Below are 25,849 nucleotides of genomic sequence, written 5' to 3'. Positions count from 1 at the left end.
ATCCTTTTAGGAAGTCTGGTAGGGTTTAGTGAAGTGATGAGAGATGGCTGGGGGGGGGGGGGGGGGGGAGCAGGTAATGACACTGGCGACTAAACCTGACATGAGTTTCATTCCTGGTAACCTTCTTGCTGGAGGAGAAAACTGACTCCCACAGTTGTCTCATAGCTTCAACACACATGCTATAGCACCAGCACACCTATGTATGCATGCGTGTCACACACAACTACAAAATACTTGGGATATTCTGTAACGTTCCAGACTTCATTGCAGGGAAGTCAGCTTCACACAGAGCCATGCATACCTCACCTTGAAACCCAGAGGCTAAGACAAAGTAGATGCATAGAACAGAGTCTTAGCCAGGCAGTGGTGGCAGTCCCAGCACTCGGAAGGCAGAGGCAGGCGGATCGAGGCCAACCTGGTCTACAAGAGCTAGTTCCAGGACAGGCTCCAAAGCAACACAGAGAAAACCTGTCTCGGGGGAAAAAAAAGAACAGTCTTTGTTGAATTCATAGAATCTAGCCCCTATGAAAAATGATTTCCCTTGAGCTCATGGTCAGGTGTCATAGTAGATGACTAAGAAAATACTTGTCATGCCACCTCCCAGATAAGAAAGAATTGACCCAGTTAGCTATCCCTGGGGATCAGATAGTATCGCTTATACTTTATTGTGGTTGTACATTGTTTTGACACTAGGATCCATCCAGAAAGAGTAGTATCTCAAGAACATGAAGTGTCCCACCTTGTATAAACAGGGTATCGAGGGAATCTGAGCCTCTGCCTTGGCTCTTGGGCCCTGAACAAGCCACACTGCATGAGTAGCTTAGTCTCCTTCTCAAAGATCACACAGGAGGAGATGACTAGGTTCAGAATGTTTGAAGAACTGTAGAGGTTTGATAGATTCCTCTTGGGAATGCCTACTTAGTTAGTATAACTGTACTTTAATTATTTGTTTAATGTGTTTTTATTTCTGTCAAGATCTAGAGGTTTGAAAGCCTTGGATTAAATGATCTCTAGTGTTCCTTTGTGTGCTAAAGCCACTAGAGTTGAAATAGAAAAGAACCCCAGACACTCACACTAATTGTTCCCTTCAGGACCTGACCTAGTTTGGGCCAGAAATCTAAGGGTGGCAGTTGAGAAGCTGTGAGGGCCTCCCAGGACTATCCAGCTTGTCAGCAGCTGCCGCAGTGAAGCTCTGTGGCCCTGGGGGAAACAGTTAATCAGCAAGAAGTTATTGATAATCTCTCTTGTGCCCAGCTAGGCTGGACACCATGGAATAAAGAAAGATAAAGATATAGAGCTAGTCCATGAAAGCTCTGATTACTTAATTGAAGAAACACAATTAGTAGAGAGAACAATTAGAATACAATAAAATAGAAATACAATTAAGTTCTAAAAACAGTCTGGAGTGATTCTTGGAATGAGTGGTCCTTTGAGAAGGTGGGTGAATTCCAGCACTTCCCTTGCCTACTTCTTAGGTGAGGGTAAGCAGCATGAGCAGCTCTGGTTGGCTTCTTTTTACTTGACCTCAGAGATAACAAGACTCTGGGCCCACATTGTTTGCCTGTTGCAAAGAAAGTTACTTCCTGAGCAAGTATGAGCTGTGGCTGAGGCAAGCAAATCTCTGAATCTGAGGCCAGTCTGGTCTACATGGCAAGTTCCAGACCAGCCAAGGCTACAAGTAAAACCTTATCCTCCCCACCCCACGAACAACAACAACAACAAAGCCTCCTTCCTGTCACTTTCTCTTGAATGGGTTCTTTCCCCAGCCTCCGTTTCCAGCAGTGACGAGTTACCTTGAATGTGTTTGCAGATCCTCCTCCACCACAGCAGCAGCCGCCGCCTCCATCTGCAGACGGGGTCCCTCCACCTCCTGCTCCAGGCCCACCAACCTCGGCCACTCCTTAGCCCTGAAGATGCGGGAGCCTCCACACCCACCACAAGCTGAAATGGGGACGGCAAGACTTGTGTCTCAGCATCGTTGGTTTTCTTTTGGGATTTATTTTTTCCTTAGAGCCCCAAGCATGAGTCCCAAGTCTCTCCACTCCCTGAAACTTCTCATGTCAGGTCCTTAGCTGACACAGTGGGAAGTGTGGTGACTGGTGTCCCCTGGTCATTTGAAAAGTAACCTGTGTCTCCCCTGTCCCAGGGTGGCAGGTGTTGGCAGTTGATCTGCAGGTCCTGTTGGCATTAGTATTCTATGTCTCTTTTTGTTTCGTCTGTGCTTCAGTGGATAATTCTCTATAATTACTATCCTTTCTTCCCCGTTGTTTTTAAGGAGAACATCCTCAGTTAATAGAAACCAAAAAAGTGGTGATGGGCAGGAGGCGGCCACAGTGGGACACACCTTAAGGCATTAAAGTGACCTTATTTCTCCATATCTGAGCATGCTGGTGAGGTCCCTGAGGCTTCCACCAGATGTAAATGCACCCGACTGAGAGGAGCTGGGGAAGAAGGAGGTGTCCTGTTGATTTCATTCCCCAGTGAGAACTGTGGAGGACTGCACTCTGTCTGGAAGAACACACCACTGTGTCTAGTAGCAGAGAGCACACACATTACAAGAGCCCTCCTTCCCTTCCCACCATCCTGGGTTTCTGTGCAGATTTGCAGGGTCAGAACTAGGGTCGTTTTCCTAAGGGTAATGTGAGCTTTAAAGACTGGAATTTGGGGGGCATCCCCTAGGTTTTCCCAGACTTGACACGAAAGTTCTCGGGCTTAGGGCCCTCCTACACTTTAGGAGCTGCCCAACCCCACACATCCTCTCACCTCACCACTCCACATTGAGCTGAACTTTATATGTGCTTTTTTAAACCTTCCTCTTATAAGAAAGGAAAGGAAAAAAAATAAAAACTTTATTAAAATAGATAAGTAGGTTGTGCTAAATGTTTTATCTCATGAACTTGGTTAAGTGGCTGGGGGTCCATGTCCCTAAACTACCTCTTGCTGTAGCCAGGGTGAGTGGGATTTCTTGAAGCGGTACTTAGGTTCAGAATGGCAGTGAGAAAGTGGGGCGCACTCAACAGCCTCCTGTACCTCCTTTTTCTGAGCCCTCACATTCCATCATCTTGTGCTGAGGGCACAAGGACCTCACTTGGCTCTGAAGCATTAGGCTTTAAGTTTTGGGATGCTCACACTGGGAGGGGAGGGTACCAGTCCTGAGGAAGAGCCACAAAAATGCCTTAATTTGAGCCTGTATCTGCCCCTGCTGATGAGTGATTTGACGGTTTTATCAGCTTGTCCTTACCTCCCTTCTGTCCTTCCATGAGTAGCAAGAGGGTGTTTTTGGCAGAGCTTCCCTTTAAGTGACAGTTTCATTATTGAGAGTGCAAGGTAGAACATCTTATGAATGTCTTTTCCTCCTGTGTGTGTGTTCTAAAGCTTTTCATATGAGAGGGTGTACACAGTGTCTGTAACACCTTAGAACCCTTCATGTCAGAACACAGAAATCCACAGTTGAGATTTGCCTTTGAGACCCTCAGGTTTGCCTCTACCAGGTGGCCCTGACCACCATCCGAGTTCTGGGGTACTGGAGCTAAGGAAACCTTACTTCTTTCTGTGTGCACTCTATAGACTCTTGGAGTAGAGAAAGGGAACTGAGCTTGTTCCTTGGGAGGTCACTTTAACTCCTTTTCCTCCAGGGAAACCCCAGTGCCTTTTGACGGTGGCCAGGTTTCCTACTTCCCTCCTTTCTCTCCAAAAGGAAGCTCACTCCAATGCTTGCCTTTCCCCTGGAGTCCTAGAAAGAGAATGGGATTCTGGTTCACACTGTGGTCCTTTCTAACCTCAGGTCTGTTATGTGATCACTTTCCAGTTTGAAAGATGCAAGTGGAGATATTTTTACAGTGCTTGTAACCTACAGAACCTGAGTTCAACACAGCTCTTTCCATGTCTGTCAGGCGGGTTCATTTCTGTAATAACACCCATCCAATATTGTGAGGGGCGGGCTGGGATGCTGTGTAGCTTTTGTACAAATGTATCTCTCAGTGTGGGTTTGTTTTGGTTTTTTGTTTTGTGGTTTTTTTTTTCTTCTCTTGTTTCTAAATGAGGGAAGGGAGTTTTGAGAGTTTGGGAGGAAATGAATGAAAGTGGCTTAATTTTCCTCTTTTTTTTCATTGAATAAATGATATACCATTTATGAATTCTAGTCCCGTTCTCTGCATTCATCCGCTTATTTCATACTGTGTCCTGTAAAGAACCTAAGTACTCAGCCTCACTTGGTCCTGATTAGCAGTGAAAATTCCGTGTCTGAAGGCTACTAAGTTGATCCTTTTCGAGGTGCTTCAGGATTGAACATAACATTGAATGTTTTACCCACTTGAATACCTTCCCCTTCAGTCAAAGAAAGATGAATGTATGTCTTCCAGACGCAGGGTTACCTAACATTTTTGTGCCTCCAAAGAGAAATGATCTTGTTTACTGAGGTGGAGTGTCGGGTGCAGGTTGGAAGCAGACTTTCTAGTGTAAGCTTCCATGAACACTACCTACTACACGGGCACTTCAAGGACCACGGCTGCAAACCCTATGCCAGCAAAGAAAGAAGTTCCTAAGCATCCAGAGAAATGAGAATTCTGTGTCCACTGTGAAGTGAACACAAGCTGCTCAATCAGGACGCTGCCTCTAGCAAAGAGCTACTGTAAGTTATAGAAGACCATGTGCAGTCCACCCGTCTTCCATGTGTTCCTCAAATTATTAGTATAATTTCTCTAAATTCATTAAAATTAGTAATTTTCAGACCTATAATCAGCCTATAAAGGTGCTTGCCACCAAGCCTGATGACATGAGTTCAACCCTGGGCCACCCACATATTTGAAGAGAACTACCAAAAGTTATTCTCTCGCCTTCACATGTGCACTGGTATGCACACATATATACAGAAATAAATATAATTTTAATTTTGAGATAGTGTCTCACTATGTAGTCTTGGCTAGCCTGCAACTTACTATGTAGACCAGGCTGATCTTGCACTAATGAAGAGCCACCTGCCCATCAAGTACTGGGATTAAAAACGTGCCACATCTGACTTGAATTTTTTTTCCCTTAAAAAGATGTGGGCCCCCGGGCGGTGGTGGTGCACGCCTTTAATCCCACCACTCGGGAGGCAGAGGCAGGCGGATCTCTGTGAGTTCGAGACCAGCCTGGTCTACAAGAGCTAGTTCCAGGACAGGCTCCAAAACCACAGAGAAACCTTGTCTCAAAAAACAAAAAAAATAAAAAACAAAAAAAAGATGTGGGCCGTTGGGGGGATGGGGGAGGGAAATGAGAAGAGGGGAGGAGGTAGAAATTTTTAATAATAATAATTAAAATTAAGAAAAAATGTGGGCCGGGCAGTGGTATCACCTACCTTTAATTCCAGCACTAGGGAGGCAGAGGCAGGCAGATCTCTGATTTTGAAGCCAGCCTGGTCTACAAGAGCTAGTTTCAAGACAGTGAAACCTTGTTTCGAGAAACAAAAAAAAAAAAAAGGTGGTGTGGTAGTAGAAAACTGTCCACAGGTCCCTCTCGGGACATTTCATCCTATAAAAATTTGAGATCTTGCATAACTTTGCATATAGGGGAATCACAGGTGCAAATAAACTAGCAAAGCTGTACTGGCCTGGCAGTTAAGAAGGAACATTTCACATAGATAGGGCCAAGCATTCTTGAAGAAAATGAAAGTATCCTGCAGGTGTGATGGTACAAGCCTGCAATCACAACTCGGGAGGACCCTAAGTTTGAGACCTACCTGCTATACATAACACCTGTCTTCAGAAAAATTATTTTTTCCTGGAGAAAACTGGGGAATAATTAATCTGAACTGAGTGACCTATAATTTTCTGTATAATATTCTAATTCCAATCCCCAGGATCTGGTGTGCTTCATGTGATAGCCTAGAGGACCACCCTCTATTAATCCCAGAAGTCATGTCTGTCATAAAGGGCAGAGGCAGGTGGATGGCTTTAAAGCCCTTAAGAGCTACATAGTGAGGTGGGGGAGGGGCTTTGATCCTGAACTTGGAGCAGATTTCTCAGGCAAGTGGACAGTAAAGAATGACTAAATGGAGCCGGATGTAGTGGTGTCCGCCTTCAATACCAGCACTCGGTAGGCAGAGGCAGATGGATCTGTAGAATTCAAGGACGGCCATACCAGGGTGGGAGAGGGAAAATTTAGTGAGCCAATTACAATTCTTGCTCCAGGACTAGCATGCCCTGTTCTGACCCCTGGGGAAACCAGGGGTTAAAATGTCCTGGTCTGGTTGCTGTGTGGAAGTTGGAGGTGTCCTTACTACTTATACTCCCAGAAGCTTTTGCATGCTCTTATAGCTTCATGGAGAGCAGCCATATCCCAGCACTGGCAGTAGCTTCACCCTTAAGAGGAGAAATCTCTACCCTAAAATACCTATAACTTAACAATGTAGTGTCCACAACTTGTAGGCATCTGACAGAAAAAAAAATGTCTCCAACTCTGGTTGCCTAACAGCCTATCTTTTTATGTGCTCTACCCAATGAAGCAGTTGTGGGGTCAGAAGTAGCACTTGGAGATTGTGACAGGCTGATGTCTGTCTGTCTTGGCCTTCACGCTGATAGACTTCCAGTAGCCATCTGGATTGTAGCATTCCTTATTCAATGTCTGCTCACTTTTACAGTTAGAATATTCTGGATAATCTGAATCCAGTCCCCAGGACATGGTGTGTGGTGTGCTTCGTGTGCTATCCAGAGGGCACTCATGTATGACAGAATAGCCTTCAACTTCTGGTCCTCCTGCCTCTGTCTCCTGTGTACCACTGCACCCAGTTCTGGGTCGTCTTATTTGGCTGTATCCACAGGGTCCATGAGAAGAACTAGTCACCTGCAGGGACAGCAGATCTCTTCTGCGCTCTAGTTGGTTACTTTGGCTTTCTCACAACTGGCCTGGCTTTGGAGTTAGTTACTAAATTCAGAAGCCCTTTCCAACTGATGACAAGCCATTGCCCCACAGATGACCACCTGCTTCTGAGATGAGAACAACTCCAACATGAAGTTATATCAACACAAAGGCCCTTCCCTTTCTACCAGGAATGGTGTAAGTAGGTCTGTTGGAGTAGCTCATTATCCACCCACACATAAGTTTGTCCCCGAATCTGGTCATTCTGTTGTGGTTACTAATAGCATAGCAGCCTCGCATAGTGACATGCTTGTAATCCCAGAATTTGGAGGGAGGAGCAGGACAGTTAGGAATTTAAGGCTGTCCTCAGTTCTGTATTAAGTTTGAGGCCAACCTGGGCTGTGAGAGACAATGTGTGAAGGGGCTGTAGGACATAACATTGAATACCAGATGACAGTGGAAGGTTGGGCTGGGTTGGAGACCGGGCTTCTGCATCCTGAACTCTTGTGATATTTAAGGAAGGAAATGGGGGTCTAGAGAAGTGTCTTAGGTTGAAAGCACTTTGCTCTTACAGAACATTCACATGGTGACTCCAGTTCCATGGCATCTGATGTCCTCTTCTGTGTTCCTGGATACCAGGTACGGGTGTGGTGCACATACATGTATATGCAGGCAAAAACCCATGTACACACAAATGAATCTTTAAAGGGTGAAATGAAAAGTGCCCATATTCCAATGAATATAGTTTTTAAAAAGAAGAGTCAAAATTTCAGTGTGTTGCTGTTTATACTGAGGATTTAAAGTCAAGCTGATGTTCTCTCTCCAGACCAAATTGTGCCTGGTCCAGTATAATGGGAGCAGTGGCAGCAGCCCCCATATGAAGCCAGCGTCTTTCTATTCCATTCATGAGGATGCGTGCAGCAGTCACGGCAGCGGTCCTTGTGGTTTGGCTTTGTTGGCAAGTTACCAAAACCCAGTAGGAAACAGGCATGCAATAGCCACGGCCATGGAATGGATGTGAACGGGCGTGATGGACGCTGTCTCCAGTGCTTCATCATCTGGTTCTCACTTCTTTAGCTTCCTCAGCCTGCACACACACACATGCCAGACCCTGTCCCTCTGCTGACTCCATGGTCAGGCAGATTTGGTGCTAAATCTTGCCTTTCTCACCACAGACCACTCCCTGAACGAGTCTTTTCTCATTTGATTTATACGCATTGCCTAGTTACTCTGTTCTCAGGGCTAGGCAGGATCATAATGTCAGCAGTTGGGTTTTTAAGTCCCAAACTGGTGCTAGCTCACTGACAGCACTTTTCTTTCCTGCTGGGTTCAACTCCAGCAACACAATTGAACAAATGAGAGCAGGATTTATCTCCAGGGAGGGGAGAAGACAGTTAAGAAATAAGATATTTCACATGTTGTACCATATGTTTGTTTTACTGATCAAAAAACCAGAATTCAAAAGGATAGTTAAACAAAATATGTTAAAGATGGGAAGCAAGCAAGGGTAGATAGAGGGATTTGATTAGTTGGTTCTAGGCAGGGATTGCAGGCGCGAGCTACCATTACCAGCAAACACAATTATTTTGTGGTACTAGGAATTGAACCTAAAGTCTGTTAGGTGCTATCCCTAACCCTTGATGTTTTACTGTGAGAAAAGACTATTGTGACCATGCCTAGACAAGAAGGGACGTACACATAGACTTGCCCCAGAACAAGGATGTAAGTACCTCCACCAACATCCACGTTTGACAACTACCAGCCACGAACGGAAGACAGAAGCAGCTCCCTCTTGACTGGAACTCCAGACTTAAGGAGCTGGGACAGATGTGGCTGGTTGCCACTCCATAGATGCCATCTATGGGCCCTACAGAGCCTACCTCCAGTCCAGGAACTGATTAGGATATAAGGGCCTAACTGCTTGAACAGGACGTGTAGGCCTCACAGAAGGCAGGGTAATAGGAAATCGAGTTTTTCTGGCACTACGTTTGCCACCCTGGAGGGGACTCTAGGCTGGGGGAATAGGCTGCAGCCATGGTTGTGATGGGAGAAAAAGAGTGTTCAACAAAGGCAACACCACTAGGAGAGATAAATGATGGCCTGTCCTTGATCATACTTGGTATCTGACAGAGATAAGAGCGTCTACACCAGCGTCACCCCATGTCCTTGGGCTGAGCTGAATATAATCATTTAGGTCGATAATAAGACATCAAGAAATAGGCCATTTGGAGGCGAGGACTACTAGGTGTCTAAGTCATAGCTCTGCCTCCCCTATCCCAGTAATCAGTGAACCCGGGTTAGGTGCCACATCCTATGTGCACCTGTCAGTGAGCGAGACCTTGATCTAACCAGGAACCTGGGTTTGGGTACTACAGGTCACCTAGGGAACTGTGCATCCTGGGGAAGTAGGAAAGGACTCAAAGGCCGCCCTGGATTTAGAGAAGGCAAGGCGAAGTCAAAGTAATGGGAGGTTCTCACCCCTTGCCCGAATAATACGTTGGCAAGATCTAAACTAATGGCTTTGGCTGTGGACGGATTAGGTCTGATCCGATTAGAGCCTAGGCCGTCGTATTCGCCTCCTTGCCAGGTTCTGTCGACGTTCGCCCTGCTCTCGTGAAGACTCAGAGACCGACCGGAGAACCTTGCCTGCCCAGAACACCGGGTTGGCGCAGAAACCCGAGAGTCGGTGCTCCGGTCCCGCCGCTATCAACACGGGGGGCGCGGGCTTCCGCCCCCCGCGGCCTTTCCGAGCCCCGCCCCGAGCCTGCGGGTGTCTGAGCCCGCGACGTCCCCGCCTCCCTGCGCGCGCGTGGCGGGTGGGTTCCTCGGAGGTCCGCGGCCGAGCGCGCTCAGCACCGGGAGCGCAGGCCCCGCAGGCCGGCCCTGCGGGCTCCCGCCCGTGCACCTGTCGGCTTCCCCTGCGGCTCCGCTGCCGCCCCCCGCGCGTCCCGTGCCAGAGGGGTCTGCCTGTCCCCCCGACCAGGAGGACCGAGAGGGGCCGGCGTCAACGCGACGTGCAGCGGGGCGGGCGGAGTGGGGGCGGCGCCGAGCGCGGCAGCGGCAAGCGGCCGCGGCGGCGCGGGAGGCGGGGAGGCGCGGCGCGCGGAGGACAGCGGCTGACGGCGGCATGCGGCGCCTCATGCTGCCCACCGTGGGCTGAGGCGGCCGCAGACGGGCGGCAGGCGCGGCGGCCGGGCAAGCCGAGAGTGCAGCCAAGCCGCGCGCACCGTGCACAGCGGCCGGGGCTGCTCCGCACGATGGGCCGAGCTGGAGGCGGGGGCCCGAGTCTGGGGCCGCCGCCAGCGCTGCTGCTTCTGGGGGCCACGCTGGTCCTCATCGCTGGCGCCGTGCCGGGTAGGTACCCACCGCGACCCCAGCCAGCCCTCGCGCCCCACCCCTGCCAGGGCTCTCGCTGGCTGCCTTCAGGTCCAGGTGGAGTCCCCAAGCCGTGACAAGGGGGCGGGGCACCGTCTGGCCTGCAGCCCGGGACCTGGGCGGGAAAGGGGCGCGGGAGGAGGAGAGGACGGGGGGGGGGACCACAGGCCAGCGGGGAGCAGGCGGCAGCCAGGGAGGAGACGGCAGGGTGGGCTAGAGTGGGGGTGGGGTCTTGAGGTAGGGGCGGGGCATGGGTGAGATTTGTGGGCGGGGTTTGTGGGCGGGGCGGGGTCCCTAAGATGAGGCGAGGATGAGCCAGAGTTGGTGGACTACCCTGACCTCGCCTCTCAGACTGCGGGCGTTGTCTGGGGCGGGAAACCACAGGCAAGGTGTATTTCCTCGGGGGCGGGCCTTAGAAGTGGGGCGTGGCCTTGGAAACCGAAGGAGTGTCCCAGGGTGGACCCTGGTCTACTGGGTCTCTCAGAGCTGTCTCAACCCCACACGCCACCTTAACACCCTACCCCCTCGCCCTCCCTCCCACAGCACGCGAAGCAGGCAGCGCGATCGAGGCTGAAGAGCTGGTGAGGAGCGGCCTTGCATGGGAACCGCGTGCCAATGACACGCGGGAGGAAGCCGGCCTGCCAGCAGCTGGGGAAGATGAGACCTCGTGGACAGCGCCCGGCCGTGAGCTGGCTGCGGTGGGCCGTGGGGTCGGGACAGAGGAGGAGGCATCAGCTGCAGTGACTGGCATTGCCTGGCTGGAGACAGATAGCCCAGGCCTGGGTGGAGTGACTGCAGAGACTGGCAGTGGCGACGCCCAGACCCTCCCAGCTACACTCCAAGCTCCTGTTGAGGCCCTTGGGTCATCTACAATGCCTCCTGCCACCCCTGAGGCTACTGAAGCCAGTGGACCTCCCTCCCCCACTACCCATGATAAGACTAGCCCAGTCTCTGAACTCCCTAAGGAGAAGCCCTTGGAGGTTTGGCTGAACCTGGGAGGCAGCACACCTGAGCCTCAAGGGCCAGAGCCCACTCATGCCCTTGGAGGCCATCTAGAGACCCATCCAACCTCAGATATAATTGACATCGACTACTTTGAAGGGTTGGATAGTGAGGGTCATGGTGCAGACGTGGGCAGCTTCCCAGGGTCACCAGGAGCCTCAGACAGTCACCCTGACACCGAAGGAGAGACCCCTTCCTGGAGCCTGCTTGACTTATATGATGACTTCACCCCCTTTGACGAGTCTGATTTCTACCCCACCACGTCCTTCTATGATGATCTGGAAGAGGAGGAAGAGGAAGAGGATGATGACAAGGATGCAGTAGGAGCTGGAGACCTGGAAGATGAGAATGACCTCCTCCTGCCCTCCCAGAAGCCTGGTGTGGGGCCAGGGACAGGACAGCCCACCAGCCGGTGGCATGCTGTCCCTCCACAGCATACTCTGGGGATGGTCCCTGGCAGCAGCATCTCTCTCAGGCCCCGCCCAGGAGATCCTGGCAGGGACCTGGCCTCAGGCGGAAATGGCACAGAGTGCCGAGTTGGCTTTGTCAAGCACAACGGTTCCTGCCGGTCTGTGTGTGACCTCTTCCCCAGTTACTGTCACAATGGCGGCCAGTGCTACCTGGTGGAGAACATAGGGGCTTTCTGCAGGTAAGGGAGTAAGGGAGTGGCAGGTGTTCCAGGGCTGGTAAAGTCTGAGCAGCGTAGGTGGGGCAGCCTCAGCAAAGGGGAGGACTTCCCAGAGGAGGGACATTCACAGGACTGACTCCTAACATGTTGAGTACACACCTGTAACCTCAACACTGGGGAGGCCGAGGCAGGAAAATTGTGAATTTGAAGCCAACATGGGCTACATACCCCCCCGCCCCCTAAAAAAAAAGGTACTTATGATCTTGCCATCAGGACAAAGTCCTCAGAAGTAATATTTCATAAATCCTCTAAGAACTGGGCCCAGCCACTCAACCTTAAAGGGAAAGTGAAGGGGTTTCTCCAAGAGCTTAGGAAAGTAGCCATTCTGGTAGATGAAGCACGCTTGCAACCCTTCTGGGAAGTTAAGATGGCTGCCCCGTGCTTCTGCCAAGCTGTCTGTGTTTGGCCCGAGAGAGCCAGGTTCCTCTGAAGGAAGCACAGGTGTGGAAAGTTAGAGTGCAGCCCTAGGGCAGCGCCTCGAGCAGCCGCACACACGGGTGGAGTCCAGCTGAATCTTCTCCCTGGTCTGTGGATGTTCTTGATTTGGGGTGGTGGCTTGCTTCCAATTGGTGACTGCCTTTTGTGGGATAGTAAGTGCATAAAGTTTTCAAAAAGAGTTTAGATGTCCCCGATCCCACACCTCATCAGGAGTTTCCCAGTCACCTCACCTCTGGGAATGCCTTCACAGGGAGAGTTGCCTGATGGGAAACCGTTCCCGGTGGAAGGATCGTGTAGTCGAGGGTGGGCTGGGTGGTTCTTTAAGTGGAGAGCTGCAGTCTTGTTCTCGCCAGACCTCTGACGAGCATTCTGGTCTCCACATAGCTCTTGTTTTCATTTTTTAAAAATTTATTTTGAAATAGGGTTTCTCTGTATTGCCCTGGCTGTCCTGGAACTCACTCTGAGATCCACCTGCCTCTGCCTCCCAAGTGCTGGGGTTTAGGTGGACACCCCCATACTCAGCTCTTCCTTGCTGTTTTTTTTTTAAATATTTATTTATTTAGTATACAGTGTTCTGCCTGCACATAACCCTGCAGGCCAGAAGAGGGCACCAGACAGATGGTTGTGAGCCACCATGTGGTTGCTGGGAATTGAACTCAGGACCTCTGGAAGAGCAGGCAATGCTCTTAACCTCTGAGCCATCTCTCCAGCCCCCTTCCTTGCTGTTTTTAAAAGACGAGGTCTTCTGTAGACCAGGCTGGCCTTGAACTCTCTGTGCAGCCAAGGCTAGCCTTGAGTTCCTGAAGTGCTAGAATCACATGCCTGAGCCATACTCAGATGTGGCTCTCTGTTAAATGCTTCAGTGTTTCTTTTCCTTCCTTTGTTCTTGTGCATTTAAGTTTTGACTGTAGCGCCTTGGCGTCACAGCTCGAGTTCCAGCTCTGATGTCATTTCCTACATGGTCACGGCACTAGGATCATCCACGCAGGATGACTACACGGTTCTGGTTGGAGTTGTCCAGCCATTCCCAAGAGTAATTTCCTTGATCAAAATTTTATGGTGATGGAGGAATATGGTAACCAATGACTGTAATCCTAGCACTTGCAAGGCAGAGACTGGCAGAGATGGAGGAACATGGTAACCAATGACTGTAATCCTAGCACTTGCAAGGCAGAGATGGAGGAACATGGTAACCAATGACTGTAATCCTAGCACTTGCAAGGCAGAGATGGAGGAACATGGTAACCAGTGACTGTAATCCTAGCACTTGCAAGGCAGAGATGGAGGAACATGGTAACCAATGACTGTAATCCTAGCACTTGCAAGGCAGAGACTGGCAGAGATGGAGGAACATGGTAACCAGTGACTGTAATCCTAGCACTTGCAAGGCAGAGACAAAAGAAACAGGAGTTCAAGGCTAGCCTCAGCTACACAGTGAGTTTGAAGCCACCCTGGGCTCAGTGAGATCCTGACTCAAAAAAGAAAGAGAAGAAATTGGGGGGGGGGTATTGTAAAGAATTTGCCAGTTAAAGATCACCAAAAGTGTAGAAGACCCTGTGAGCTTGTTCTGTCTTTAGTCTGGGGAACTATAAGGGATGTTTTCAGGCTGGGGACAGCAGAGTTTCTACAAAATCATCTTTCATCCTACTGGGGGCCTGACATTTTTACCTTCAAAGTGAGCTTCTCACCACTGTGGGAAGTCTGGAGCTCTGGCTGCCTTCGGAGAACTGTGAAAGTGCCCAGAACTCCTGGTCCTCTCGGAGAATTCTCCAGTAAGAGAAAGATTGTCCTCCTGGCTAGTCTGCATGGCTGTTTTCCCCACAGGAGGGCTTCCACATGGCCTACACCGATGCCCTCTTGCTCAGCTTCTGTCCTAAGATCACACCCAGACCGCTGCCCAGGCTCCCACTTCCGCTCTGCACACCCAGGCCTGGCGGCTGCTTGCACACTATTTTACATTCCACTCACAGGAGACTGCCGAGTCTTTCCTTGCAGTCTGCAGCATGCCTTTGTCTCCGTTACCCTGACCCGCTGCAGGGAAAGGATCTGAGCTATGGCAGAACTTTTCTAGAACACTGGGTGAGAGGGCCCCCACACAGAGGGGTCTGCATCCCCTGGCAGCCTTAAACAGATCTTCTGTACCTCCCTTTGCCGGGAGATTCTGCTGGAACACAGAAATCCATTACTAGGCACATTTCCCCACCCTGTTCTGGATGTGAAGGAGCCACTTTGCTGGGGCATCATTCCATCTCTGTACCCCTTTTTCTAGTCTGTCATTCACCCGAGGTTCATGTCCTCCCTCCTTTGCCTGCCTCTGTATCCTTCCACATCTTTCCTCTTTGAAGCAGCCTGGTTCCCATGGAAACAGCAATGTCATTGGAAGAGTTGGAGCCTGGGAATGTCCCCAAGGGCAGGAGAAAGTCACTCAACAAAAGGACGAAAACCCACCCCGAGGGATTGATTCTCACTATTCTGGCAGGATAGTTCCCACAGTGCTAAGAAGCTTTAGGGGCAGAACCTGTGGGGCTGCAGGGGTAAGAAGAGAATATCCACCCATCTCTGTGTGTCTGTCAGCTCCTTATTTCTCAGTGTCACGTGACCTGGATGGGCTAGAGGCTGCCCCGTGCAAGGCAGGTCCCAGTATTTCACCTTGAGTCATAGCAGCCGTCTTTCGTCCAGAGCCAGGGCAGGCAGAATTCTGGGAATCCCTGCAAGGCAAAAGTCCAGGATTCTCTTCTCTCCAGTCACTTAACAATTCTGTAGCTCAGAGATTCCCTTCGGTTTCTCTGCTCTGCTCACCTCGCTTCTATCACGGGCTTTGGAACACCTAGCTCGTGTCATAGAACAGCTGCATCTGCTCAGATTGGGGATGCTGCAGTTCTATAGTCTCCTCAGAGCAGGCTGTTGAGTGTTGGCTTCAGAGGAGGGCTGTAGCTAAGACTGCTTCCTGCCCTGTGTCCTTGTAGGTGTAACACTCAGGACTACATCTGGCACAAGGGCATGCGTTGTGAGTCCATCATCACCGACTTCCAGGTGATGTGCGTGGCTGTGGGCTCGGCTGCTCTGGTGCTGCTCCTCCTGTTCATGATGACTGTGTTCTTTGCCAAGAAGCTCTATCTGCTCAAGACTGAGAATACCAAGCTGCGAAGGACCAAGTAAGTGTGTACCCGGCAGCCTTTGTCGGCCAGAGGCACCCAGCCCCAGCTGGGTCTCTGGCACCAGTCCCCTAGCCCATTGGCTCAGGCTAAAAGTCCACCCAAGTTTATCTGTTCATATGTAAAATGTGCCAGGTGGAGCCCTGGGCCTGCACACCTATCAACCCACATTCCAGCATTCGAATCCCAGGAAAGAGTGCTAAAGAGAGGGCTTCTAGCATGCACCACGTCCCTCAGTAAATGACTGCACTCACTCTGCCCACCCTGCCTGCACCTGCTTCTCTGCTCAGCGAAAAGATTTTGCTCACAAATCAGTATGGAGTCACTTCAGCCCCTTCAAACCTGCTGTCATTTAGTATCAGCTCCTCCTCAGGTGATGCTGAGGAGAGAGATGTTACTGCCACACCGCATTTCCTTTGAAAAGCTCGCCTTTTAGGTTAGGGAGTTAGTTCAGTTGACAGGATGCTGGCCTCCAATGCTCAGAGCTACCATTGATCCCTTTCACCATGTGGATGGGGTGTATCCCAGCACTTGGGAAAGGTATAAGCTAGAGGGTCAGAAATCCAAGGTCATCCTCAGCTACCCAGGGAGGTCGAAGCCAGTCTGAGCTACGCGAGACCCAAATAAGATAAAGGCTCACCCCTGAAAGCATGAGCTGTGCGTTAGTCTCTAGGTCACTGTTCACGCTCATCCTTTGAGAGTGTGTGAGAGCCCACAGTAGCCTCTCTGCTCCCTGTCCACCTCTGCTCTTTAGGTGTGATCTGCTTTACTCTTGAGAAGTTGTGTCTATTTTGCATACATATATTCAGGCTCGTGCACACTGGTGCACATACACACACGCAAATGCTGGTCAACCCCTGTTCCCAACGCAGTAGAATTTAGCAATGATGAGGGTTGGAGTTAACTCTTGTGTAGTTTACGGACCACACAGGAATGCAGGATTTCGTTTTGGCTGTGCCTCTGAGAGTTGACCCACATTTACCATGAAACCCATCCCTTAAACACTCAAACGTGACCTTATGCACTAGAAAAAAAGAGCTCTCTGATCACTAAGCAAAATAAAAACCCTTTTCAAAGTGTCCGGGAAGTCTCAAAAGAAGAAGACGAGCCACTGGCTTCCTCCGGACCCAAGAGGCAGTTTTTGTAGCACTGGCCTTCCATCTCTCCCCATACCAATCCCACTGGCCTGAGACTCCCTCCAGAGACTGTGACTGAAGGACTTTCCCTGGGTCCTGGGAAAAAGACAAAACACCATCTGTTGCTCCTGTGCAGACAACAGCAGCCCTGTGACCTTCCAGCTAACCGCCCTGGGGCTGAAAGGGCCCCTCCTCCATTGTCCCTGTGCACTGAGGCAGGGACATAAATCTGTGCCCATGAGCACTCCAGAGGGACACAAGCCAGGACCCTTGACTCTTCATTCCATGGCTAGACTAAAGCAACGGTGCGCAGGGAGCAGGGACATGGGGCCGCTTCGGTGGGGGCAGCTGTTGATGGCGGGTGCCTGAGAAGGGGAATCACTGCTCTGAGGGTACCATGTGCACTCACCCCTGCAGACACTGCCGACATTTATTGATTCTAAGATACATATTTCTTCTCACATATTAGCATCTCTGAAATTGGATTGTGTCTACAGTTGCTGGCATCGTACAATTGCTGTTGGCCAGATGGCTGTCTTGATGCAGTTGTAATTGCCTGGCGTGCACAAACACGGTCATAGTTGTTCATATCATTGGCAGTTCTTTCAAATATAAAAATCCCAGAGGATAAGAAAGTATTGGATTGGTTTAAGTGGCTGAAGTTTGTTCCCGGCGGCAGGTCAGGTCCTGATGCGCCTTTCTCTATTGATGGTGTAAATACGGTATTTGACAGTGAAGCCGAGGCATTGCCGCTACTACTGCAGTTTGCCTCAATCTCTTGACTTTCTCCCTTCTTCCTTCTGTCCTTCCAGCAAATTCCGGACCCCATCTGAACTCCACAACGATAACTTCTCCCTCTCCACCATTGCTGAGGGCTCTCATCCAAATGTAAGGAAACTTTGCGACACTCCCTGTGTCTCCTCCCCCCATGCCCGTGCCTTGGCTCACTATGATAGCGTTGTCTGTCAGGTAACTGGTCTTCTTCACGTCCCCCCTTTGCATGCCTCTGCCCCTGGCCGGTCCCCCTACCCTCGCTCAGAGTAGGAAGTCTCCAACAGCTTTGAAGTCAGCTTAGGGCAACCCAGTGGGGCAGGGAAGGTGGGTATCACTTCTCAGGCAGGCCAGGTTATAGGTACTGGAATCTTCTAGAATGGCTTATGATTTAATCTTCACCTGTTCTTTAGAAGCCGATCATTGTCTTTTACCTTGCATTGCTGGGGAATTTCCTGGTGGTCCCCTCTGCATATGTCACTATGTCACTGACTAGCATTGAGTTTCTAGTGGATTCTCCTATTTCCATCTCCCAAATCCTGGAATTGTGAGCATGAGCCACCACCATGACTGACATTTTTGGGGGGTTGCAGGGAGCTAGAGTTGAGACAGGGTCTCACGTAGCACAGGCTGTCCTCCAACTTGCTATGTAGTCCACAATGGGTTTGAACTCCTGATCCTCCCACCTCTGTCTCCTAAATGTTGTGATTACAGGAGTGTACCCCTTGCCTGGCTTGCAATTCTGTTTTCAGTCCAAGCCCAACAGTAAAATAGGTCACTGTAGGCCATATTCTGAAGACACGGGCTAATTGGCCAGGCTGAACAGTGTAGTGTTGGGTACTATCAGAGAACTTTAAAAGTAAAGTGGGAACCATCCGGACCAAATCCGAGGGCTGTGCACCTAGTGCAGGCTCCATGCTTCCAGATGAGCGCATTTGTGTAGAGACCAGTAACACAGGTGCAGGAACTACCCAAGGTGCTCGCCCGAGCCATGGCTTTGGGGAGTCAGGGCTCCTTGCTCCTTAGTGGTCTAGACCCATTCTGTCCAGAATCCCCTCCAGTAAGTTAGGAATGTTTCTATCTGAAGCTCACCGTGCTGCCTCACTGTAGTCCCAGCACTGGGGAACTGAGGAAGGGGGTTGTTAGGAGTTCAGTCAGCAGTTGAGACCTTGTCTGGAAAAGAGAGAGACCAATTTGGACTACGTATTAAGATCCTGTCTCAATAAACAAACAACAATGGGCCTGGAAAGATGGCTTAGCCTGTGAAATACGTTCAGTCAGGGTTTATGGATCAATGGAGGATGATAGTGTGGACAGGCTCTCTCTGCTCCTCTATTCGACCTGCCATCTTGTATGATGGTGCAGCAGATGTGACCAATATGGAGTTGCTCTGGCCTAACAGTGCAAATGCCCTCAGGAAGGTTTGCTTCTGGCAGCTTCACAGTTACTGACTCCTTTCCTGAGAGGGATGGTGAGGGAACAGCTCCTCCTAGAGCTGCGTGTCTGCACGAGTCTGCACAAAACTGGTTCTTGGCTGAGCTCTATGGAGAGGTCACGTTGAGACCCAGCTTTGGAAACAGAGCAGAGAGCAGGTCAGCTGCCTTGGACCTGCCTAAGAAGGGCGGTGGGCCTGGCTGACACAGCAGTTGGCCAGCCCTCAGGGAAGCTGCAGGACCAAGCCATTGACGTCTCCTGGCTCCACCGTCCAGGGAGTCTCTACATGCACATGCTCATGCGCACCATGTACACACACACACACACACACACACACACACCGTCCTCCCCTGGGCTTGCCTCAGGAGCATCTTCTTTCTGCGTGTGTTGGGTGCATGCCTGTCATCTCACTGCGCAGGTCAAGAGGATAGCACGAGGGAGCCAGTTCTCTCCTCCAACCATGTGAGGTCCAGGGATTAGATGCAGCTTGGGCTTGGCAGCAACCATCACCCACAGAGCTGCCTCACAAGCCCGGTTTTACAGAGTTTACTAAAGGGCTATTTCTGTTCTAGAAGAGTGAGTTGATCATCTTCCTACTGTTGCCATAAACTCTGTGTGTCATACTCTAAAAAGATTTCAAAATTTAAGATCTCTGCTGCTTTGGGCAGCGTCAGTTCCCAGTGTCTCCCTTTCCTTTGTCCGCTCCTCTGAACTAAGGTGAGGGTCCCTTGTGCCACAGGCTCAGTCTGTGTGGCTGCGCGGTGCTCCTGAAGACGATCATTGGGGAGGAAGTTGGAGAACATGTCGGGTGGTCCAGGTGGACAGTTTGATTGACGTCACCTGAAAGCCCGCAGCTGCCCTGTTCCTTACCAGTCTAATTGAGGGGGACAGCTGGGTCCTCTGAAGGTCTGAGGGGTTCCACAGAGTTCTGCTCATCTGCTCATCCGTTTTTCCCCATGATCCCCCTTTGCACTTTGTCTCCTCCTTACATCTTTCCTGCTTTCCAGACTGCACTTGCGCTGTGCGGTGATGCTCAGCCTGCTGCCCTTTCCCTAGAGGTTTGCATCTGGACCTGTGCGGGCCCAGGCTGAGTCCACTTACCCGTGGGCATAGAGTGCCCATATGGCTGGGGGGAGCACTGGGGATAGGGGATCCACAGCGGTTCTTGGGATGTGTGCCAAGTGTCTGTCCCGTTCCCTCATGGCCAGGTACATCTGCCAAGTCAAAGGCGGACGGCCCATCTGCTGTGGCTTCTGTGACCTTGGGCTTAGCAGGATCAGCTCTGGAAGAGACAGTTGGACTGAAGGAAACCCACCTTGGTTTAAACCCCCCTCCCCCCTTCTCTTTGCAGGATGTTTATAGCTTATTCCAGATCCCTGTTTGGGTACCTCTGTTCCTCACTCTCGGGATCTGCTTCTTTCACACGGTGGCCCGGAAGGCAGTTTTCTCTGTAGCTCAGACTGAGTTTGAATTTGCCATCCTCCTACCCCAGCCCTCCAAGCAACTGGGATCAATCAGAGGCTTGAGTCACCAGCATTGGCTGGCAGTCCCTGAGCCCTTGGGGGGGAGGTCCCCACCTTTGTGATGTTAGAGCTCTCTAAGTCACCCATTGCTCCTTTCCCTCTTTGTCCCCTGGAGAGCCTGTGATGAGTCTGAGAGGGTCTGTCGAGGAACCTGAAACCAGGTTCTTATAGAGGAGAGGTGACTGTCAGCTTTACTGTGCTTTTCTTGGCTTTTTAGGCTAACCTACCATTTTTGGAGGGGTGGGCATCGGGGGGAGAGTCTCTTGCATTCTGAGCAAGCACTCTACCAACTGAGCGATATCTCCTGCCCCTATCTTGAACTTACAAAGTGGCTAGAGCAAGAATGAGCCATTTTGTGGTGGGACATGCCTGCACTTTGAATACTTGGAAAGGCTGAGGCAGAAGGATCATGAGGTCAGCCTGGGCTACATAGCTACAAGACCTATCTCAAAAACTGAAAAATAAGTAGACAAGCAAAATAAGGATTGTTTTCAGGAAGCTGAGCGTGATGTGATTCTGGAATCTGAAAGGTAAAAATAAGACTATTAGAAGCTCAAGTTCATCATAGCTAAATTAAGTTCAAAACCAGTTTGGGCTTCATGAGACCCTGTCTCAAAAACAAACAGGGTTACCAAGATGTCTCCGCAAGTATAGGTGCTTGCCACCAAGCCTGATGACCTAAGTTTGATCCCTGGAATCCTTATGGTAGAAAGAGAGAACCAACTCCCATAGGTTGCCCTCTGACCTCCACGTGAGCGCCATGGCACCCCCCCACACATAGTACCAATAATTAACAAACAGGAACTAGAGAGATGGCTCGGGAGTTAGGAGCCTGCTGCACAATCTGGTGAACTGGAGTTCCGAGCCCTGTGCTTCATTGCAAGCTGGGCTGTTCATGTACACCTACAATCCCAGCTCCAAGGTAGGCAGACGCAGGAGGATGGCTGGGACTCGCTGGCTTCCAGATTAGCTGAGAAAACGAGAGCCTGGCTTCAGCCCCTGCCTCCAAAAAATAGATGGAAAATAATAAATGAATGCCCTGGTGCCTTCTCTGCCCATCACAGACATGTGGACGTGTGTGCATATACTCATGCGCAAACATGCGACACGTGTGCATGCACTCACACAGACACGTGCAGTAGCTAAGTAGGTATTGTTTAAAAACTAATATGGGGGCTGGAGAGATGGCTCAGAGGTTAAGAGCACTGGCTGCTCTTCCAGAGGTCCTGAGTTCAATTCCCGGCAACCACATGGTGGCTCACAATCATCTATGATGAAATCTGTTGCTCTCTTCTGGCCTGCAGGCATACATGCAGGCAGAATGCTGTATACATAATAAATAAATAAACTTTTTTAAAAAAATAAAAAAAAGTAAACTCCAATTCTAGCACTGAGGAAGCAGAGGCAAAGGTAGGAGGATCTCTGTGAGTTTGAGACCAGTCTGGTTGACATAGTGAGTTCCGGGACAGCCAGGGCCTCAGTGAGACTCTATCTCAAAACAAAAAAGAAATCCCCAGGGAGGTGGTGGCATGCACCTCTAATCCCAGTACTTTAATCCCAGAGAAACCCTGTCTCAAAAAACCAACCAACCAGATAAATAAATAAAACAGAAGGTATCTAATGAGATGAGCATATTCTCCCTTTGAAAAATTTAGATGCATGTGCATGTGTGTGTTCTTGTGCACCACCTGCTTGCTTGCCTGGTGCCCAAGGAGGGTAGAGAGTGTGGGAGCCTCTGGAACTGGAGTGCTGTGGTGCTGGGAACTGAATCTGGGTCCTCTGGAAGCAACCGGAGGGCTCTTAACCACGGAACTGCCTCTCCAGCCCCATCTCCACCCTTCTTGATGAGCATGAGCCTGTCTGTTTTATCAACAGTGTGGGCACTTACAATGGCTGTTTGGGGCTTCAGAGACAGTGGTGCTGAGAAACCACACTGACAGTCATCAGTGGTCTTTATGGGAAAGAAAGGGGCAGGTGTTGCCATGGCAGCCCTCTGAGAACTTACAGTGTGGAGTTGGAGGCTTGTGCAGGTGTGGGGGCTTCCTGTAAACCCTTAGTGGGCAAATACAGCTAAGGTTAGGTGCCTATTCTGGGCACAGATGTACCCCAAAGTGACTTCTGAACCCTCATCTTAAATATGGGCCAACACAGAATGTGGGAGGCACCCAAGGTGGCTGGATTTACCGGGGCTTGGGTTGAGCAAGCCCCTTCTAAGTTAGTGTCTGAGGCCCACGTAATTTTTAACCTCTAGTTGGCTATGTGGAGAAGTCATATGAAGCCATAGTCTGGTGTGTCCCACTGGGGATATTGACTGACAAGCCATTTTCTCTCACAGGTGTTTTTTGTGAGAACACTTACCCACAAGAGACTTTGGATCCTTGGCCCAGTATTTTTTTTATTATTTATTTATTATGTATACAATATTCTGTCTGTGTGTATGCCTGCAGGCCAGAAGAGGGTACCAGACCCCATTACAGATGGTTGTGAGCCACCATGTGTTTGCTGGGAATTGAACTCAGGACCTTTGGAAGAACAGGCAATGCTCTTAACCTCTGAGCTATCTCTCCAGCCCCCCTTGGCCCAGTATTAAAAGGACCCGTTTCTTGGTCTGGAGAGATGATAGTTCAGGATTTGAGAACACTTGCTGCCCTTACAGAAGACTCAAGTTCGATTCCCTAGCGCCCACATCAGGCAGCTCACAACTGCCATTGACTCCAGCTTTAGGGGACCCTGAGCCCTCTGGCTTGTGCAGCCACCTGTGCTCAGGCACACATACCCACACAGAGATAAACACACATACACATAACCAAAAATAATAATAAAACCGATCTTTTCTGGGACAATCTTTACAGAAGAAATGGCCAGTTATGGCAGTGCATGCCTTTAATTCCAGCACTCGGATATTTGAGTTCAAGGCTAGTTTGGTCTACACAATGAGTTCCAGGCCAGCCAGGACTACTTAGTAAGTCCCTGCCCACAAACAAACAAACAAATAAATGGACCAGTTTTTTTTCCTTATCTCTCTTTGTGAGAAAAGATGAATGGCCTGAAGTAAAATTCTCATAATCTGATTACTTGTGTCTGCCTGCCTGTTTGTTTTTGAGACAGAATTCACATAGTACAGGCTGGTCTTGAACTTGTTATATGGCCAAGGCTAGCTCTGAATTCCCTATTCTCCCACCCCCGCCTCTGTAGTGCTGAGGTGACCTTCATGAGGGTGACTTTCCTTCCCAGCTGCTGCTCGCCAGCCCCTCAGGCCCAGCTCACTTTATTCCAGTCTGGCGAGCTGGACTCCGCTCTTAGCCAACTCGGGAAAACCTGATGTGATCGCTTTGGTCCTTCTACCTGCTGCCTTCCTTCCCGGTAACCCCCCAACTTTCTCCTCTTCTAGGATGACCCCAGTGCTCCCCACAAAATCCAGGAAGCTCTCAAGTCCTGCCTGAAGGAGGAAGAGTCCTTTAACATCCAGAACTCCATGTCACCCAAACTTGAGGGTGGCAAAGGTGACCAAGCTGACTTGGAGGTGAACTGTCTCCAGAATAACTTAACCTGAAACTGAGCGAGAGGAGAGGAGAGGGGGGTGGGGGAGGGAAGGACCATTGTCTCCTCTTGTACACAGTTGGCTTCTCGTAACCACTTGTTAGGCTTTTCTTTTTCTGATCTCATGGCATGCTCTGATGTGTTTTGTAGGAGGGGAAAAACACTTAAAATAAGCAAAGAAACTGAGCAGGACTGCATAGAAGATTGGATCGTTTTGTCTGTGCTGTCTGTGCGTTGCTTCTGCAGCTGGGGTTTCTAAACCTCGCTGTTACTCAACTGACTTTTTTTTTTGTACTTTGACCCACCTTTTTTTGAAATACCAGTTTAAAAAAATCAAGGTTCTTGAAATAAAACTTTTTAAAAAGTTTGTCCACTTTCTTCGTGTCATGGTGTCCTCTGCCTGCTCATGTTCTTCCCTCCCTCATGAAAGGTGTATATCTACACATGTTTGAAATTGGGCTGGAGAGATTCGCAGAGGGCCAGCGACACACATGCACACACACGCACGCGCGCACACACGTGCACACGTTTTAAAAAAGGCTCACCAGCCATCTGTAATTCAGGTTCCATGGTACCGGACGCCCTCTTCTGGCCTCTTGCAGCATCAGGCATGTTTATGGTGCACGTGCATGCATGCAAACACAATGCTTACACACATAAAATAAATACTCTTTTTTTTTTAATTTAATATTTGAAATCTTGGTAATGGTGACATATCATCTCAGGCTGTCCTAGTAAACAGGACAGATCATGCATTTTTTCACAGTTCTGGGGATGAAGGTGTCAGAAGGATTGGTTTCTACTGAGGCCTTCTTTTTCCTGACTTTCCTACAACTCTGTCCTCTGCATCCTCACTGGGCCATCTTGAGAAACCTGCATGGGAAGAGGGTGTAGTGCAGGACCATCCTCCAAGCCAAACAGCCCCTATCTTAGGGAGTTCAGCTGCGACCAGTAGGAAGGGATGCCCGCAGCTGGGCCCCTTGACTCTACACCCGGAATAGAGAGGCTTCCTCTTGCCTGCTGTATGCAGCTCTGTTCTAATTGCACACAGCCTCAGGGAGGGGCTAGAGTATATATGGAGGTGGGGACTAGAGGTGGGGGTTCCATCCATGCCAGTGTGTGGGAAAGTCACCATTCCTGCTGGGTAAAACCTCCCATGTCTCCCCTTTGTTACTCCAGTGAGTAACCTATGCTCTGTAGGTAAGCCCCAAAACCTCACCGGGTTCCCAAAGTGAACTTTGAAGGGACTGTGCCTTGGCTTGTCTTTGGGGTCTTGGAAGGATAGACATTGCTTACAACCCCCACCACGGAATTTTAGCAACAGAGGGAAATGTCATTCATATCTTTGGGGTTTGTTTTTTTTGTTGTTGTTGTTGTTTTTTTTTTTCGAGACAGGGTTTCTCTGTAGCTTTGGAGCCTGTCCTAGAACTAGCTCTGTAGATCAGGCTGGTCTCGAACTCACAGAGATCCGCCTGCCTCTGCCTCCCGAGTGCTGGGATTAAAGGCGTGCGCCACCATCGCCCGGCTGGGGTTTGTTTTTGAGGTAGGGTGTCAGAAACCTCCTAGAGCTGACTTTTAACTCCTGATCTTCCCTCCTCTGCCTCCCAAGTGCTGGGATTACACACGTGTCTGACCACACCTGGCTCTTCCTGTTCTTTTAAGGACAGGTTCAGCTGGAACAGGGTTCTCTCTGAACACAGTATTTATCCCTAACTAGCCCTTCAAAGGCCCTTTCTCCAACTACCATTACTTTGGAGGTTGAGGATCAACATATGGCCTTCTTTAGGTGGGAGCACAATTTGATCCATAATTCTCATCTACTGTTAAAGACCAGGTATAGCCAGGCATAGCAACACACACCTGTAATCCCAGCACTCAGGAGACAGGAGCAGGTGGATCTTTGTGAGTTCCAGGCCAGAGTGGTCTACATAGTGCATTCCAGGGTAGCCA

General features: G+C 50.0%; 2 protein-coding genes across 6 annotated transcripts in view; both read left to right on the top strand.

The window, feature by feature from the left end:
- Smarcc1 (SWI/SNF related BAF chromatin remodeling complex subunit C1) overlaps positions 1 to 4,132 on the top strand; it is a 109,215-nt gene extending 105,083 nt beyond the window's left edge. For both annotated transcript variants that reach the window (XM_075964571.1, XM_075964570.1), the window contains exon 28: positions 1,811 to 4,132. In XM_075964571.1, the coding sequence (XP_075820686.1) occupies positions 1,811 to 1,905 (95 nt within the window). In that variant the 3' untranslated portion in view covers positions 1,906 to 4,132. The remainder of the gene's footprint in view (positions 1 to 1,810) is intronic.
- Positions 4,133 to 9,634: 5,502 nt separating this feature from the next.
- On the top strand, positions 9,635 to 24,266 carry Cspg5 (chondroitin sulfate proteoglycan 5). 4 transcript variants are annotated; one of them, XM_075964452.1, is made up of 6 exons: positions 9,635 to 10,191; positions 10,756 to 11,863; positions 15,307 to 15,495; positions 17,444 to 17,600; positions 23,751 to 23,882; positions 24,050 to 24,266. In XM_075964452.1, exons 1-6 carry the CDS (start codon positions 10,095 to 10,097, stop codon positions 24,065 to 24,067), a joined length of 1,701 nt encoding a protein of 566 aa, XP_075820567.1. In that variant the 5' UTR covers positions 9,635 to 10,094; the 3' UTR covers positions 24,068 to 24,266. The 4 variants fall into 4 exon arrangements, with proteins under 4 accessions (XP_075820567.1, XP_075820566.1, XP_075820569.1 ...); XM_075964454.1 differs by having other exon boundaries at positions 9,637 to 10,191; positions 17,444 to 17,519; XM_075964451.1 differs by having other exon boundaries at positions 9,636 to 10,191; positions 23,751 to 24,266.
- Positions 24,267 to 25,849: the final 1,583 nt, after the last annotated feature.

The sequence above is a fragment of the Microtus pennsylvanicus genome, chromosome 3, assembly GCF_037038515.1.
Source record: "Microtus pennsylvanicus isolate mMicPen1 chromosome 3, mMicPen1.hap1, whole genome shotgun sequence".
NCBI classification, from domain to species: Eukaryota; Metazoa; Chordata; class Mammalia; order Rodentia; family Cricetidae; genus Microtus; species Microtus pennsylvanicus.
Note: the sequence above shows the minus strand (reverse complement) of the source record. Positions and strands in the feature narration are given on the sequence as shown.